The 18,645-nt window shown below is 44.6% G+C and overlaps 1 protein-coding gene across 1 annotated transcript in view; it reads left to right on the top strand.

Annotated features, from left to right (window-relative positions):
• The window catches only part of FASN (fatty acid synthase), a 93,555-nt gene that overhangs the window by 35,145 nt on the left and 39,765 nt on the right, over positions 1 to 18,645 (top strand). The window contains exons 10-20 of the mRNA XM_040330786.1: positions 2,228 to 2,415; positions 2,510 to 2,699; positions 4,805 to 4,899; positions 6,746 to 6,880; positions 7,003 to 7,206; positions 11,381 to 11,496; positions 11,617 to 11,792; positions 13,296 to 13,487; positions 15,437 to 15,517; positions 15,627 to 15,812; positions 16,820 to 16,999. Coding sequence (XP_040186720.1) covers positions 2,228 to 2,415; positions 2,510 to 2,699; positions 4,805 to 4,899; positions 6,746 to 6,880; positions 7,003 to 7,206; positions 11,381 to 11,496; positions 11,617 to 11,792; positions 13,296 to 13,487; positions 15,437 to 15,517; positions 15,627 to 15,812; positions 16,820 to 16,999 — 1,743 coding nt within the window. The remainder of the gene's footprint in view (positions 1 to 2,227; positions 2,416 to 2,509; positions 2,700 to 4,804; positions 4,900 to 6,745; positions 6,881 to 7,002; positions 7,207 to 11,380; positions 11,497 to 11,616; positions 11,793 to 13,295; positions 13,488 to 15,436; positions 15,518 to 15,626; positions 15,813 to 16,819; positions 17,000 to 18,645) is intronic.

The following is an 18,645-nucleotide window of genomic DNA, read 5'->3' on the forward strand; positions in this document are numbered from 1 at the left end:
ACTATGCTGCAGACTTTAGGAGGGCCAGACTGTGGCCATTGGTAAAAGAAAAGGTCCTGACATCAGTTGGTAAAAACATTCCCCCATCTTTGGTGACAGTGAGAGGAATTGTGCCCCCTCATTGGTGTCATTGGGAGAAATTATGCCCCATCATTGGTGTCATTGGGTCCCATTGTTGGTGTCATTGGGAGAAATTGTGCCCAATCATTGGTGTCATTGGGAGAAATTGTGCCCCATCATTGGTATCATTGGGTCCTATTGTTGGTGTCATTGGGAGAAATTGGGCCCCATCATTGGTGTCATTGGGAGAAATTGGGCCCCAACATTGGTGTCATTGGGTCCTATTGTTGGTGTCATTGGGAGAAATTGTGCCCCATCATTGGGAGAAATTGGGCCCCAACATTAGTGTCATTGGTTCCTATTGTTGGTGTCATTGGGAGAAATTGTGCCCCATCATTGATGTCCTTGGGAGGAATTGTGCCTGTTCATTGGTGTCAGTGGGAGGAATTATGCCCCATTGTTTGTATCAGTGCATTATATGGCGCCCAAGGGCCAGAAAGAAGCAAGCAAAGGGCCGCATCTGGCCCCATGGCCACAGTTTGGAGACCCTTGTTGAACCTTACTTATCTACGTTAAAGTATAGACCAGGATCACTATTGCTTGTCAGCAATTGCCATCTTTTTTGACACCTCCTCCTTCCCCAGAAACATTCAAATGTCTGTATGATCTTCAGTGGGTGCCTCCTTATTGCCGCAACCCATGTGGCTATTTGTTTGGTACCCCCATGCCCCTTTGGTTGCTAGGATGCGGGAATAGCAACCAATGATGTTGTGTATCATTGGTTTCTACGACGCTGGTGACTGAGCCACTCAGTGGCATTGGTTTCTAGGCAGCTGGGTGGCACAGAGCCTCACTGGATGTCCCCTCCCACCGCCATCCGGTGCTTCTCCGGGCTCTCCCGTGCCATCGGAGGCTCGGAGAATGAATCGGCCGCCGCCGGATGGGGAGGATAGAGATTTCCGGTGATCTCTATGGCCGTTGAAAGCCCCGGCGCGACGTTATGACGTCACGCCCGGGTACTCGGAAGTAAACAAAGCTGCAATTGCGGCTGAAAGCATGAGATCGGTGAATTTTTATTTTTTTTTCACGATCTCATGCTTTCCAGCCTGGAGGAGCGATGTGGTCTTATTTACCCGGCATCTCTCCATAAAGAGGACCTGTCACACACTATTCCTATTACAAGGGATGTTTACATTCCTTGTAATAGGAATAAAAGTGATAAAAAAAAAAAGTGTAAAAAACGTAAAATTGCGCACACTCATGGAATGCCGTCAAACTTCGATACTTAAAAATCTCCATAGGCAACGCTTTTTTTTTTCCTTACAGGTTACCAGTTTAGAGTTAGAGGAGGTCTAGTGCTAGAATTATTGCTCTCGCTCTAACCTCACGTGTGGTTTTTACAGCGTTTACATATGTGGGCGGGACTTGTGTGCGCATTCGCTTCTGAGCGCGAGCTACTGGGGACGGGAGTTTTAGAAAAAAAAAATAATAATAATTGTCCCGCCCACATATGTAAACGTGTGACAGGTCCTCTTTATGGAGAGATGGTCAATAAGACCCCACGTCTCTCCTCCAGGCTGGGAAGCATGAGATTGTGAAAAAAAATTCACTGATCTCATGCTTTCAGCCACGGTTGTGGCTTTGTTTACTTCCGGGTACCCGGGCGTGACGTCGTAACGTCGCACCCGGACCTCGGACGGTCATAGAGATGACCGGTGACCATCTGGTCCCCGGTCATCCTTATGGTCTTTATCTGGTGGCGGACGATTTGTTCTCTGGGCCTCCAATGGCACGGAGAAGCACCAGATGGCGGCGGGAGGGGGGATGTGCCCTCCCGCCGTCTATAAGAACGATCAAGCGGCAGAACCGCCGATATGATTGTTCCTATGGTGTGCAGAATCACCGCCTGAAAACAGATATATCTGAATGATGCCTGTAGCTGCACCCGCCATGAGATATCCCACCACTGAAGTCCAGGACGTCATATGACGTACTGTGGTATGGAATTGGTTAAGGACGTGAGTTAGGGGTAGGGAGGAAGGCGGGGGTCTAGTTATCAATAACCTTTATACATCCATACTTTGCAGGGCAGCCTCTACCCATATACAGGATGTAGAGTCTATGGTCACTTTGATTAAATGTTTTCTTGTAAATGATGTGTTTACAGGAATGGGGACACAATGGAAAGGGATGGGCCATAGCCTTATGAACCTGGACATGTTTCGGGAGTCAATCTTTAGGTCTGATGAAGCCTTGAAAGGAACTGGGCTGAAGGTTTCGGATCTCCTCCTAAAAGCCGATGACAGCACCTTTGAGGACACCGTCCATGCATTCGTTGGTCTTGCAGCCATTCAGGTAAGGTAATAGTGACTTCTAGTGAATGCCCGATGGTGGTGAGACCATTGCCCACTGGTAAATTCCAGCTCACAGGCTGCGGTCTTCCTTGCAGATTGCTCAGATCGACATGCTGAAGGCCATGAAACTGGAGCCTGATGGCATTGTTGGACATTCTGTGGGAGAATTGGCATGCGGCTATGCAGACAACTCACTCACTCATGGCGAAGCCATTCTTGCTGCTTACTGGCGGGGTAAATGCATTAAAGAAGCCAAGTTACCACCGGGAGGAATGGCTGCTGTTGGTGAGTCACACTGATATCTTTCTATTGAAATACTTGACTTAAATTATGAGTTTCATTTTTAGCTAAAGCCATTTTTTTGGATTTTTTTTTCACTCTGTGGGTTTTTATTGGCTGCCACAGCTGTTTTATGGGGAGATTTTTGTCAGCGGTTACTTGGTTGTTACCGAGGGCATCTCAGTTTAACCACTTCCCGCCCGGCCTATAGCAGAATGACGGCCAGGCGGTGGTTCAGTTATCCTGACTGGACGTCATATGCCCCTTACTGTAGGAATATTACCGCTTGCATTGGTGGTCAGTGGAAAGAATGCCCCTTACATTGGTGGTTAGTGGGTAGAATGCCCCTTTCATTGGTGATCAGTTGGAAGAATGCCCCTTACATTGGTGGTCAGTGGGAAGAATGCTGGTGATCTGTAGGTATAATATCCCTTACCTTGGTGGACAGTAGGAAGAATGACCCTTACATTTGGTGGTCATTGGGAAGCATGCCCCTTATATTGGTGGTCAATAGGAATAGTGACCCTTACCTTGGTGGTCTGTAAGAATTATACCCCTTACATTGGAGGTCAATAGGAATAACGACCCATACATTTGGTGGTCAGTGGGAAGAATGTTCCTTACATTGATGGTCAGTGGAAAGAATGTCCCTTACATTGATGGTCAGTGGAAAGAATGTTCCTTACATTGATGGTCACTGGGAAGAATGTCCCTTACATTGATGGTCAGTGGGAAGAATGCCCCTTACATTAATGATCAGTGGGAAGAATGTTCCTTACATTGGTGATCAGTGGGAAGAATGTCCCTTACATTGGTGATCAGTGGGAAGAATGTTCCTTACATTGGTGATCAGTGGGAAGAATGCCCCTTACATTGGTGATCAGTGGGAAGAATGCCCCTTACATTGGTGATCAGTGGGAAGAATGTCCCTTACATTGGTGATCAGTGAGAAGAATGTCCCTTACATTGGTGATCAGTGGGAAGAATGCCCCTTACATTGGTGGTCAGTGGGAAGAATGTCCCTTACATTGGTGATCAGTGGGAAGAATGTTCCTTACATTGGTGATCAGTGGGAAGAATGTCCCTTACATTGGTGATCAGTGAGAAGAATGTCCCTTACATTGGTGATCAGTGGGAAGAATGTCCCTTACATTGGTGATCAGTGGGAAGAATGTTCCTTACATTGGTGATCAGTGGGAAGAATGCCCCTTACATTGGTGGTCAGTGGGAAGAATGTCCCTTACATTGGTGGTCAGTGGGAAGAATGTCCCTTACATTGGTGATCAGTGGGAAGAATGCCCCTTACATTGGTGGTCAGTGGGAAGAATGCCCCTTATATTGGTGATCAGTGGGAAGAATGCCCCTTACATTGGTGGTCAGTGGGAAGAATGCTCCTTATATTGGTGATCAGTGGGAAGAATGTCTCTTACATTGGTGATCAGTGGGATGAAGGTCCCTTTACATTGGTGATCAGTGGAAAAATGCCCCTTACATTGGTGGTCAGTGGGAAGAATGCCCCTTATATTGGTGATCAGTGGGAAGAATGCCCCTTACATTGGTGGTCAGTGGGAAGAATGCTCCTTATATTGGTGATCAGTGGGAAGAATGTCTCTTACATTGGTGATCAGTGGGATGAAGGTCCCTTTACATTGGTGATCAGTGGAAAAATGCCCCTTACATTGGTTGTCAGTGGAAAAATGCCTTTTACATTGTAAGGATTATTCTTGCTACTGATCACCAGAGAGCTCAGAGATCAATGGTGTCATGCTGCTACCAAGTAGTGTAGGCCCCAGAACTCTGCGGGCACCATCAGAGGTCAGTCAGCCGTAACTTGAGGAACCTCTGCTGAGAATGGCGGCCATAGGCAGTAAAGTCTGTGAAGTTTCTCCTGTATTCAGGTCAGAGTATGACTTGTAGTAGATTTGTTCTGTAATGTTGAAGATGTAAGAGTGTCCTGCGGTTCTGTTTCAATATTTTCATTTGTTAGAACTTTTACTAACATTCAGCAATTGAGCTGGGCAAAATATTCTGCTGAATCTCTGTAATTGAATCCCACTGGCAGTTGCCAGGCAGGTAAACATTTCATCATGACTTTTATTTGCTCTCGGCAGGTTTGACTTGGGAGGAATGTAAAGTTCAGTGCCCACAGGGAGTGGTACCGGCTTGCCATAATTCTGAGGACACGGTCACCATATCCGGACCCCAGGTAATGGCCCTGTTCTTTGTAGGTCACTCATCTCTTTTGTGAAGTGTTGGTTTAACTTGATTGCAGCATTTCCTCCAGTAACAATGGAACTATGTTTTTCACTTTTTATCATTAAAAAAGCATATTTGATCTCTAGTCCCGGACTTTATCTAGGCTGAGATAATGTCATCAGTCAGCTGCACGCAGAAGAAACCATTTCCTTATTCCCTTCTCCCCCAGTGATCAGACCCCAGTGATTAGAATTGTAACTTTGTTGTAGCTCACAAAGAGAGAGGTTGTAGCAGCGGCTGATCTGTGTCAGAAATTTGTGAACACGGCTAAGAGCTGCAAAGGCATCGGCATTTACATAGCTGTGTCATCTCTGAAGTAGAAGTAGATGGTGAGCCTGGATGATGCCGAGCCTGGATGATGGTGACCCTGGGTGATGCCTGAACAAGAATGCTTCACCACAGAGACATAAGCTTTACCTCAGTATAGCATCCTGGCTTATGTGTTTCAAGGGAGTACCCTCTTCATCACAGCCCCATCCTGGGTTATGTGCTTTGAAGGAATACCCTCCAAGACCCATGCTGGGTTTTGCATTTCGAGGGAGTACCCTCTTAATCAGAGCTTCATCCTGGGTTACATGTTTCGAGAGATGACCTTCTTCATCAGAGCCCAATTCTGGGTTATATGTTTCGAAGGAGTACCCTCTTCACCAGAGCCTCATCCTGGGTTACATGTTTCGAGAGATGACCCTCTTCATCCGAAACATATAACCCAGAATTGGGCTCTGATGAAGAGGGTCATCTCTCGAAACATGTAACCCAGGATGAGGCTCTGATGAAGAGGGTACTCCTTCGAAACATATAGCCCAGGATTGGGCTCTGATGAAGAGGGGACACTCTGGAAACATGTAACCCAGGATGAGGCTCTGATGAAGAGGTTACTCCTTCGAAACATATAACCCAGAATTGGGCTCTAAGGAGTACCCTCTTCATCAGAGCCTCATCCTGGGTTGCATGTTTCCAGAGTTTCCCCTCTTCATCAGAGCCCAATTCTGGGTTGTATGTTTCGAAGGAGTACCCTCTTCATCAGAGCCTCATCCTAGGCTACATGTTTCCCCTCTTCATCAGAGCCCAATTCTGGGTTATATGTTACGAAGGAGTACCCTCTTCATCAGAGCCTCATCCTGGGTTATGCATTTTGTGGGAATACCCTCTTCATTAGAGCCCAATCCTGGGTTATGCATTTTAAAGGAGTACCCTCTTAATCAGAGCCCCATGCTGGGCTATGTGTTTTAAAGAAGTACCCTCTTCATCAACGCCCTATTCTGTGTTGTGTGTTTTGAGGGAAAACACACCAACAACCAACCTGAGTTTTACATTTCAAGGGAATGCCCTCTTTATCAGAGCTCCATCCTAGGCTACAGGTTTCTTAGGGAGTACCCTTGTACCCTTTTCATCAAAGTCCAGTCCTGGGTTATGTGTTTTGAAGGAGTACCTTCTTCATCAGAGCCCCATCCTGGGTTACATGTTTCCAGCAAGTTCCTACTTAATCAGAGCCCCATCCTGGGTTACATGTTTCCAGCAAGTTCCTACTTTATCAGAGCCTCATCCTGGGTTATGCATTTTGAAGGAGTACCTTCTTCATCAGAGCCCCATCCTGGGTTACGTGTTTCCAGCAAGTACCTTCTTTATCAGAGCCAAATCCTGGGTTATACATTTTGAGGGAGTATCCTCTTCATCAGAGCCTCATCCTGGGTTACATGTTTCGAGGGAGTACCCTCTTTATTTACTTAACATAAAAAATATATATATTTGATAACCGGCCCATTTTAAGAGCTTTCTGGATATCTGCGTTACAGGATTCCGTGAGGGACTTTGTTGTAAAACTGAAGAAGGATGGCGTCTTTGCAAAGGAGGTACAGAGTGCTGGAGTGGCCTTTCACTCCTATTACATGGCGTCTATTGCCCCATCACTTCTCCGTGCTCTTAAGAAGGTAAGTCTTCTAGTCCAGATGCTTTTGCTATTAAGCCAGCCTCAGATGGGTTTTACTGCATGAGGATTCCGTCCTGTTCCCTGCAGACCTTTGATTTGCCATCTCTGTCTCGTTTGTCATAGGTCATCACTGTGCCTAAGAAACGATCCCACCGCTGGGTCAGCACCTCCATCCCTGAATCTCATTGGCGAAGTGATCTTGCGCAGCTCTCATCAGCAGAGTACCACGTTAATAATTTAGTGAGTCCGGTCTTATTCCAGGAAGGCTTACAGAGCATCCCCGAAAACGCAGTGGTGGTCGAAATCGCTCCTCACGCCCTTCTTCAGGTAAGTCCTATAAGCTTTTCTTTATTAGCGCACCCTTGCTTTTTGGCAGTAATTATTTTCTCTACTTGCTTAGTTGAAAAGGAGTGCAGAGGTGACATTGGAGGGTTGAATAGACCCCCTTGATGTCTCCTAAAGAGAACCTGTCTACTGCTATCACATAGGGCAGCCTTTCTCAACCATTTTACCCCAGAGGAACCTCTAAAATAATTTCTGGTCTTGGAACTCTTACTAAAATGGTTCCCTAAGGGGGTCTATTGCCTTTGGAGGTCAATGGCAAAAATGCCCCTTAATCCATGGTTAAAGTATAATTAAACTTTTTCTTTTTGTTAGTTTTGGATAAAGTGGAGCGGGAATAGCACGTCAGTTTTTTAGCATGTCAGTTTTTTATTGCTGTCTGTGTCCCTGTTAAAGGGGTTGTAAAGGTTGTTGTTTAAAAAAATTAAAATAAAAAATGTCATACTTGCCTCCACTGTGCAGTTCGTTTTGCACAGAGTGGCCCCTGATCCTCCTCTTCTGGAGTCCCTCAGCGGCTGTCTCAGCTCCTTCCCACAATAGCTAACCCCTCTGGAGGAACCCTAGGGTCGAACACTGGTTGAGAATGGTGGACATAGGGTCTTGTCATCTTGTCCGCTCCCTTGTGATGGCCTGGGATCTCACGTTGGCCAATCATGATGTGCCCGTATTCCCTGGTCACATGATCTCGGAATGGGTGGATCAGCCCCAGTCATTTTTGGTGGCTTACTCCATTATTTTTGCATTTAAGGGATCAGGGTGGATATGAAATCTTATTACTGACACACACACACACACACACACACACCTGCTTTATAGAAATGTTTTCACTCTGCTACAGAGCAGATGCTTAGTGATAGATAAGTATAGGAGACGTAATAACAGCTTCCATACATGAGACCATTTGTTTTTCCCAATTGCAGCTCTCTAAGCCCGAGGTACTCGATCTCAAGAGTACATCAGTGACACTCTGGAAGAAATTTTGTTTGTATGGTTTAAATTAAATGAACAGGTGAACCTGAATTAATAAATGGAACTAAAAACTTAATAAAAAATAAATGAAATTTAAAAAAAAAATTTTTTTCTCACAATGGCTTCATTATAAAAGTAATAATAAATGTGTGTGTGTGTGTGTGTGTGTGTGTGTGTGTGTATATATATATATATATATATATATATATATATATATATATATATATATATATATATATATAATATATATAAAATTACACACACACGTGCATCTCATAAAATTAGAATATCATCAAAAACGTAATATATTTTATATAGATGCGTTGATACACACCGTGATATATTTCAAGCCTTTCTTTCTTTTAATGATTATGGCTTACAGCTAGTAAAACCCCAAATTCTCTGAAAATTAGAATGATACAAAAGACCAATAAAAAAAAAAAGATTTTTGTTTGAAATTGTGAAATTTTAAAAACTGCAGCAACAGTGACACCTGCTGGGCAATGGTATATGTGTTTTTTTTGTTGTTTTGTGCGCTATTAATGGTATTCGTTTCAGCACAAACCATGCAATAGGATATACAGTACAGACCAAAAGTTTGGACACATCTTCTCATTCAAAGAGTTTTCTTTATTTTCAGGACTATGAAAATTGTAGATTCACACTGTGAAGGCATCAAAACTATGAATTAACACATGTGGAATTATACATAACAAAAAAGTGTGAAACAACTGAAAATATATTTCATATTCTAGGTTCTTCAAAGTAGCCACCTTTTGCTTTGATTACTGCTTGGCACACTCTTGGCATTCTCTTGATGAGCTTCAAGAGGTAGTCACCTGGCGCAGCACCCCGTCACTCTCCTTCTTGGTCAAATAGCCCTTCCCCCGCCTGGAGGTGTGTTTGGGGTCATTGTCCTGTTGAAAAATAAATGATGGTCCAACTAAATGCAAACCGGATGGAATAGCATGATGGTTCAGTATGCCTTCAATTTTGACTAAATCCCCAACAGTGTCACCAGCAAAGCACCCCCACACCATCACACCTCCTCCTCCATGCTTCACGGTGGGAACCAGGCATGTAGAGTCCATCCGTTCACCTTTTCTGCGTCGCACAAAGACACGGGGGTTGGAACCAAAGATCTCAAGTTTGGACTCATCAGACCAAAGCACAGATTTCCACTGGTCTAATGTCCATTCCTTGTGTTCTTTACCCCAAACAAGTCTCTTCTGCTTGTTGCCTTTCTTCAGCAGTGGTTTTCTAGCAGATATTCTACCATGAAGGCCTGATTCACACAGTCTCCTCTTACCAGTGCTGCAAAAGGTGGAAGAACCTAGAATATTAAATAGATTTTCAGTTGTTTCACACTTTTTTTGTTATGTATAATTCCACATGTGTTAATTCATAGTTTTGATGCCTTCAGTGTGAATCTACAATTTTTATAGTCATGAAAATAAAGAAAACTCTTTGAATGAGAAGGTGTGTCCAAACTTTTGGTCTGTACTGTATGTGTAGTGTTTTGCATATAGTATATTACGTTTTATTCATCATTTATTTATCACAGTTAATTTTTCACAATATGATTGTTTCCTTTACTGGAAATGTTCATGTTATTCCCCCATGGAATTAAGGGTGGATTCATAGAGGGTGTGCCTATTCGCACCCTAATCACTGCATGCAATGCCAAATCCCCTATTGCCTGGGCTTCCCCCTGTATTGCGCCCCACCGCCACTGTGCTGCTGGCTTCCCTCCTCTCCCCCTCGCTGCGCTCCCTTTCAGAATGGAAAGTGGGGTAAGGGACTATTTAAATATGTATTTTAGCAGCCCCTTTCCTTTTTCTAAATGAACACAGTGAACACACTCACTCACTGTGTTCATTCATAACTGAAGCTGTAATAAAAATGGATTTAAAAATAGTTATATTTTTTAACCACTTGGCGCCCACGCTAAAGCCAAATGACGGCTACAGCGCAGACCCCAAATGCCGGCAGGGCGTCAATAGAAGTCCTCCCCTTCGCCGCGCGCGTTGTGATAACCCGAATCACTGAGATTCAGGTGATCACGGATCCGAGTACGGGGCCAGTCCCGGCCCCTTACCACGTGATCAGCTGTCAGCCAATGACAGCTGATCACGTGATGTAAACAAAAGCCGGTAATCGTTTTTTTTTTTTCTCCTCACGCTGACATCTGCCTCCTCTGTGCCGCCAGTAACCCCTGCCAGTACCCCCTGCTAGTGCCACCTGCAAGTGTCTACAGTGCCCACCAGTGCCACCTATCAATGCCCACCAGTGCCACCTAGCAGTGACGCCCATCAGTGCCCATTACTGCCACCCATCAGTGCCCATTACTGCCACCCATCAGTGCCCATCAACTGCCAGCTTTTAGTGTCACCTATCAGGGCCCACCAGTGCCGCCTATAAGTGCCCACCAGTGCCGCCTATGAGTGCTGCCTTATTGGTGCCCATCAGTGCAGCCTCATCAGCGTACATCAATGAAGGAGAAAAAAATATATAATAAAAAAATATATTTTTTGAACAAAAAATAAAAACCGCAGAGGTGATCAAATACCACCAAAAGAAAGCTTTATTTGTGGGTAAAAAAGGACGGCAATTTTGTTTGGGAGCCACGTCGCACGACCGCGCAATTGTCAGTTAAAGCGACGCAGTGCCGAATCGCAAAAAGTGGCCCGGTCATTTGGCAGCCAAATCCTCCGGGGCTGAAGTGGCTTTAAAGCATGGGTGCTCAACCTGTGGCCCTCCAGCTGTTGCGGAACGAAAAGTCCCATGAGGCATTGCAAGCCACTGACAGTTACAAGCTTGACTCCCAAAGGCAGAGGCATGATGGGAATTGTAGTTTCGCAGCAGCTGGAGGGCCACAGGTTGAGCGCCCATGCTTTAAAGTGTCACAAGAGAAAATATGGGGGCTGCCACTGCTAACCACTAGCTTCATCGGTACTTCTGCAGTCACTGACTTCATTTGGGTACAGTGTTTGTATGACCGCGCAATTGTCATTCAAAGTGCATCAGCGCTGAAAATTGGTCTGGGCAGGAGGGGGGTTTAAGTGCCCAGTAGGCAAGTGCTTAATAAAAATGTTGTTGTTAAAAAAAAAAAAAAACTATTTAAGCTTTACATCTATAGGAACAAAAATCTTTCTTCCATTCAGCGCTGACTTGCGTTTTATCCCACCAGGCGATCTTGAGAAGAAGTTTAAAGTCAACCAACACAATCCTCCCTCTGATGAAGAGAGGACATAGTAACAATTTGGAGTTTTTCCTTACAAACATTGGAAAAGTCTATTTGAGCGGGTATGAATTATTGTGTTTTCCCAAACCTCCGTCTAATTCTGTGTTTAAAACTGTTGTAGTCCTGTAATAAGTTGACGTTGCCATTGGTTCCCCGGATAATCGGATGTTTTCCTTCCGCAGGATTAATGTTCATTGTAATAATATCTATCCTCCGGTTGAATATCCTGTGCCGGCGGGGACTCCTCTCATCTCTCCTCTCTTCCAATGGGACCACAGCCAGACTTGGGATGTCCCCAAACCCGAAGATTTCCCTGCTGGTTCAGGGGGATCCACATCGACCACGGTCTACAATGTTGGTAAGCTGAAGACGGGGTGACATAGTGATGGAAGAAAAAAAAAAAAATTTAACGCAATGTGCAAAAATAACTTAAAATATTTTGGCTTTACATACACTTTAATTTCCTAGACAAGCTATGGTGTTTTTAGGGTAGTTTAGGTCATTTTTATTCAGTGTTCTTTGTATGTGTGTTTTTGTTTTCTTGAATAATTAGATTGTTATTTGTGTTCTATCACTTTCCTTTTTTTATTTTACTTTATACGCTTTCTTTGTTATTTTGTAAATAAATAAATTAAATTAGAAATAAATTAAAATAATAAGAAATCAGGACCTGGATAATTGAAATGAACTTTCATAACCCTTTAGGAGCAATTTAAAGCTCATTGCACCCTAAAAAATCATTCCCCCCCCCCCCTCTTATCTTTTTTTAATAGCTCTTGCTGAGAGAAATATCACAAGGCGCATAGCTTATTTCCATCTCTGACCATCTCTTGTACCAATTCTGCTGTCTCTGACCATCTCCTGTTTCCTGTCTGCCATCTCTGACCATCGCTTGTACCATGTCTGCTGTCTCTGACCATCTCCTGTTTCCTGTCTGCCATCTCTGGCCAAATCCTTTCCAGTTTCCAACAGCTCCTATAGTGTATTCACAGTCTCTGACCATCCCTTGTACCATGTCTCACGTCTGCCACCTCTGACCATCTCCTGAACCATGTCTGCCGTCTCTGACCATCTCCTGAATTATGTCTGCCATCTCTGACCATTTCCTGAACCATGTCTGCCATCTCTGACCATCTCCTGAATTATGTCTGCCATCTCTGACCATTTCCTGAACCATGTCTGCCATCTCTGACCATCTCCTGAATTATGTCTGCCATCTCTGACCATTTCCTGAACCATGTCTGCCATCTCTGACCATCTCCTGAATTATGTCTGCCATCTCTGACCATTTCCTGAACCATGTCTGCCATCTCTGACCATCTCCTGAATTATGTCTGCCATCTCTGACCATTTCCTGAACCATGTCTGCCATCTCTGACCATCTCCTGAACCATGTCTGCCGTCTCTGACCATCTCTTGTACCACGTCTGCTGTCTCTGACCATCTCCTGTCTGCCATCTCTGACCAAATCCTTTTCATTCTCCAACAGCTCCTATAGTGTATTCACAGTCTCTGACCTTCCCTTGTACCATGTATTTTGTCTGACCATCTCCTGTAGTCTCTGACCATTTTCCATACCATGTTTGCAGTCTCTTCTCTCTTTCTCTTCTTTTATAGCATGTCTGTAATCTCTGACAGCTTTCTTTAGCATTACCATCATTGATATGCAGCCCTTTGGGGATGTCCATGGCTGTACTTTAGGGCACCTTATATCAAGTAACATGACCACCATCGATCTACACCCTTTGTCAAAGGACAGAGTAGGACTTTGCATGATGCTGGCTTCCAGATAAAGGTTTATAACTAAATTTTTATGTATTTTTAAACAATTTCTAATGGACGTTGCTGTATTTTCTTGCAGATATGAACCCTGATTCCCCAGATATTTTTATGAGTGGACATTGTATTGATGGTCGTGTTTTGTATCCCGCTACCGGGTATCTTGTTCTGGCATGGAGGACGCTCGCAAGGTCTCTTGGTGTGGTCATGGAGCAGACCCCTGTTGTATTTGAAGAGGTCACAATCCACAGAGCAACAATCCTGCCTAAAACAGGTGACTATAGTGATTAGAGATAATGTGGCCACTGAAAAATCGCATAGCTTTCCCTTTAACAGCTTGCTGACTGCCTCACGCACATTTACGTTGGTAGAATGGCACGGGCAGGCAAAGCAACGTATATATACGTTGCTTTGAAACTGCCCCCTAGCGGGCACGCCCGCCGCGGTCTCCGTGATCGTGCCCGCGGGACCTGCGGACTCTATTTCGGGAGCAGCGATCAGTGACGTGTCACAGTTAGCCACGCCCCCTAACTGTAAGAACTCCCTAGGACACACTTAACCCCTTCCTCGCCCCGTACTGGTTAACCCCTTCACTGCCCGTCACATTTATACAGTAAACAGTGCATTTTTAAAGCACTGATCGCTGTATAAATGTGAATGGTCCCAAAATAGCATCAAAAGTGTCCGATGTGTCCGCCATAATGTCGCAGTAACTATAAAAATCGCTGATCGGCGCCATAACAAGTAAAAAAAAACAATAAAAATGCCATAAAACTACCTCCTATTTTGTAGACACTATTAAGTAGATTCACATAGAACGGTGCAAAGCTGCGGCGGCGTAGCCTAGCGTTTTTACACTACGCCGCCTTAAGTAAGAGAGGAAAGTACATGATTCTGAAAGCACTTACCTCCTTACTTAGGGCGGCGTATGTTAAACACGGCGGGCGTAAGGGCGCCTAATTCAAATGGGTTGGGGGGGGGGGGGGGCGTGTTTAATGGCAATGAGGCTTGACCTCACATTTTTGATGTTTTTTTTTTACACTGCGCATGTGCCGGGCGCCTACACTTCCCAGTGCGCATTGCGGCTAAGTACGCCGTACGGGCCTATTGATTTCGACGTGGACGTAAACGACGTAACTCCCGATTCACGGACGACTTATGCAAACAACGTAAAAAATTCGAACCTCGCGGCGGGAACAGCGGCCATACTTTAACACTGTTATTCCACCTCATAGGTGGAATAACTTTTGGCCGCCTAAGGCCTTACGGAAACGACGTAATTCGACTGCGGCGGCCGGGCGTACGTTCGTGAATCGGCGTACAAACTCATTTACATAATCTACGCCGGCCGCAATGGAAGCGCCACCTAGCGGCCATCCAAAAAATTGCAATCTAAGATAGGACGGCGCAAGCCGTCCTATCTTAGATATGTTTAAGCGTATCTCTGTTTGAGCATACACTTAAACATACGGTGGCTTAGATTCTGAGTTAGGTCGGCTTATCTACTGATAAGCCGGCCTAACTCTTTCTGAATCTACCTATGTAACTTTTGCGCAAGCCAATCAATATACGCTTATTTTACCAAAAATATGTAGAAGAATACATATCGGCCTAAACTGAGAAAAAAAATCACTTTTTTTTATAAAAAATTGGAGATATTTATTATAGCAAAAAGTACAAACTATTGCTTTTTTTTCCAAAATTGTCGCTCTATTTTTGTTTTATAGCGCAAAAAATAAAAACCGCAGAGGTGATCAAATACCACCAAAATAAAGCTCTATTTCTGGGGCAAAAAAAGGACGTCAATTTTGTTTGGGAGCCACGTCGCACGACCGCACAATTGTCAGTTAAAGCGATGCAGTGCCAAATCGCAAAAAGTGGCCCGGTCATTTGGCAGCCAAATCCTCCGGGCTGAAGTGGCTTTAAAGTGTCACAAGAGAAAATATGGGGGCTGCCACTGCTAACCACTAGCTTCATCGGTACTTCTGCACTCACTGACTGGTAACAACTAGACATATCAGGAAAGTCATAAAATAGTCACAAATCTTGTTCTGGGTCCAAATTAAAGCCAGGCTCCTAGACTTTTCAGAAGTCGGCACTAGCAATCTCTCATCTTGGTCCCTGGTGGGTCGAGGGCAAGTTACAAATGACCTCTTTACTAAAATGGGCCTGTGTATATATGTTCCAGAAAATTAACCCTTTCTTCTTTCTCTCTCTTTCCAGGCATTGTGCAGCTGGAGGTTCGACTCATGCCGGCATCCAAGCGGTTTGAGGTCTCAGAGAGCGGAAACCTAGCAGCTAGCGGTAGGTCAACTGACATTTCATTACCATAAAGAACACCTCGGCACCAACCACACAGAAGCAACCATTTCGAAATGTACAAAGATAAAACGTATTAAAATTAATTTTCTAGGGAAGATTTCCGTCATGGAAGAGAACAGCCTGGATGATTTCCGCTCACAGCGCACAGAATCTGTGATTGGGAACAGTGAGAAGGAAGACTTCCTCTTGTCAGATAAAGATGTTTACAAAGAATTGAGACTGCGAGGATATGACTATGGACCCACATTCCAAGGAATTCTTGAATCCAACAGTAGAGGTGAGGTGGCTTGTGTATTCTTGGTGAAGAGAGCTGGATGTTGTCATTCTTTATGAGTCTCCTCTCCTGGTGATATTTCTGTGCTGAGTTCCTGGGTCTGCACAACTGCTGATCCATTATGAGGGGTTCCCCTCCATCCCTGTGCTGAGTTCCGGTCTGCACAACTGCTGATCCATTGTGAGGGGTTCTCTCTATCCCTGCGCTAAGTTCCTGGGTCTGCACAACTGCTGATCCATTATGAGGGGTTCTCTCTATCCCTGCGCTAAGTTCCTGGGTCTGCACAACTGCTGATCCATTATGAGGGGTTCCCTCTATCCCTGCGCTGAGTTCCTGGGTCTGCACAACTGCTGATCCATTATGAGGGGTTCCCCTCCATCCCTGCGCTGAGTTCCTGGGTCTGCACAACTGCTGTGCCCATTATGAGGGGTTCCCCTCCATCCCTGCGCTGAGTTCCTGGGTCTGCACAACTGCTGTGCCCATTATGAGGGGTTCCCCTCCATCCCTGCTCTGAGTTCCCAGGTCTACACAACTGCTGTGCCCATTATAAGGAGTTCCCTCCATCCCTGTGCTGAGTTCCCATGTCTAGGCACCTTCTGTATCCATTAGGACGAGTTCCCACCATTAGGGTGACCACATTTCCAAACTACCATTCAGAGTCTCGATCCTGGCAGCTCCAGGCGCCACCATCCACAGTAAGGGAAACAGGCAGTGAAGCCCTTGTGGCTTCACTGCCCGTTTCCTACTGCGCATGTGCGAGCAGCGCGGCGCTTTGTGAATGGGCCGGCTGCTTTCTGGGATACACACAGTTTCCAGAATGCAGCGCGCCCCATTCACAAGAAGAAACCGAGTGTAGGATGAGGAAGAGAATCCATGCGAAAGATGAAGCAACAGCAACAGCTATTTAGGGTAAGTAAAACATTTTTTTTTTTTTTTGGTGGAAAGATTTTTTTCAGGGTGGAACTCTGCTTTAAATGAAATATGAAGCTAACCACTGTATGTTTTCCTAGGTGACAGAGGGAAGTTGCAGTGGACAGGAAACTGGGTGACGTTCCTGGATACCATGCTGCAGATGATGGTCTTGGGAATAAAAGGTCGCAGCCTCCGATTACCCACAAGAATCCTGTCTGTACACATCGACCCAACAACACACGAGGAACACGTCTGTCCAAGTCCACATGACAAGAAAGGTATGTGATTTCCAGCACATGTGTGGGCTATGAGGGCATGTTATCAGACAAAAGCATTCTACTTCTGCCCGAAAAATCTCTGCAGCCATTAAGCAGTAGTTCCATTGTTTCCAAAGAACCAATACAGTCAGGGGTCAAGTCCTGGGGCAAAAAGTGTGGGAACTCCCACCCAAGATGCACTCCCCCACAAAAAAAAAAAAAAAATGATACGCTCATATGCATATATATATTTCACAGAAAATACTGGAGCCTAGAGGAGGAGCTCAGAGTCTGCTCGGCTCAGTTCGCCTGCTCCTGACAGTGACTCGAGTCGAGTCCTTCACTATGCAGCGAGGCCGCTCGGGGGGGGGGGGCTCTAGTCCTGCAAAGGGAACGGCGTTCCTGCTGTGAAAAAAGTGCAGGGATGCCATTCCCACGTGTTCCCGCAGGACTCGAGCCCTGAATATAGTCCTTTCCTCTTCAATATATCTTGTCAGTGTTCTTGTAACCTTCTGTGCAGGGTCTATGAAGGATCTCCTTTATCCACGGCATGGCATAGCTGGTAGTAGTTGGTCACATTTAACTGAACTTGTTCTGTAATGTTGAAGACGCTTCATAGATTCTCCAAGCCACTGAGGAACTGGGGTAGTTGCTTGTAGGAACTACAAAATGACTTCAACATTACAGAGCAAGTACAGTTATCTCAAAACAATGTTATAAGTAGACATGTGCAATTCATTTAGTTCCAAATTCATTTTTTAATGAATTTAGACAAATATCCGGAATTTGGAAAATTGGAAATTTCGGATTTTTTAAAACTCGGAAATCCAAAAATAAGAATGAAAATCCGAAAGGGTTCCTAGGGGTTTCCGGGTTCAGCCGAGCTGTCACCGAGTATTTCCGAGGCTCTCCGGCGCCCACCCCCCCCCCCCACCTCTGGCCACATGCAATATTGCATGCAATAGAAGTCAATGCTGGACGAATTATCTTTGTTTCCATTGACTTCTGTGTTGAAACTCGCTTTGCTATTTCGAGTGCTTTGGATTACAAGCATTCTCCTGGAATGCATTATGCTCGTAATCATAGGTTCCACTGTACAAACGAGAGGCTTTAACATAGAAGCCAAAACCCAACGAAACAAAGAAAATTAAAGAAGAAAAAAATAAAGAAAAGACGAAATTAGACATTACCACTGTCTTGGAAATTTGGATACCCATAATTGCCATCTACCTAGAAATTGGGGCATGCAGTTAGAGGAATATGAGAAGAACTTTTCGGAGATATATTGGCCTTTGACTCTAGCTATTAAATCTGAAACATTGTGCGCATTAGAGGTCTTCTATCCTTAGGGGATGGTCAGGCGGGCTGCTATAGGCATGTGGGTGACCACGCATTTATATAGTTTAGGTATGGTTTTGATATTTATGTTTAGTAAGCAATATTTCATATGCATATGAAATATTGACTAATACTAAAGCTGCCTTCACCTTATTTTAACAAGCTACACCTTTTGGATACCTGTTAAGACCTTTAAAGACCCAGAAGTATGAAGTGTTCCTCTAAAAAAAAAATGAAGCTAGGAGTTCCTACAAGTATCATGTATAGATTTATTCACCTTTCCTTGGGTAATGGTTCTTCATGAATTATTTTTATCTCGATCGTACAGT

Source organism: Rana temporaria, chromosome 12, assembly GCF_905171775.1.
Source record: "Rana temporaria chromosome 12, aRanTem1.1, whole genome shotgun sequence".
NCBI lineage: Eukaryota > Metazoa > Chordata > Amphibia > Anura > Ranidae > Rana > Rana temporaria.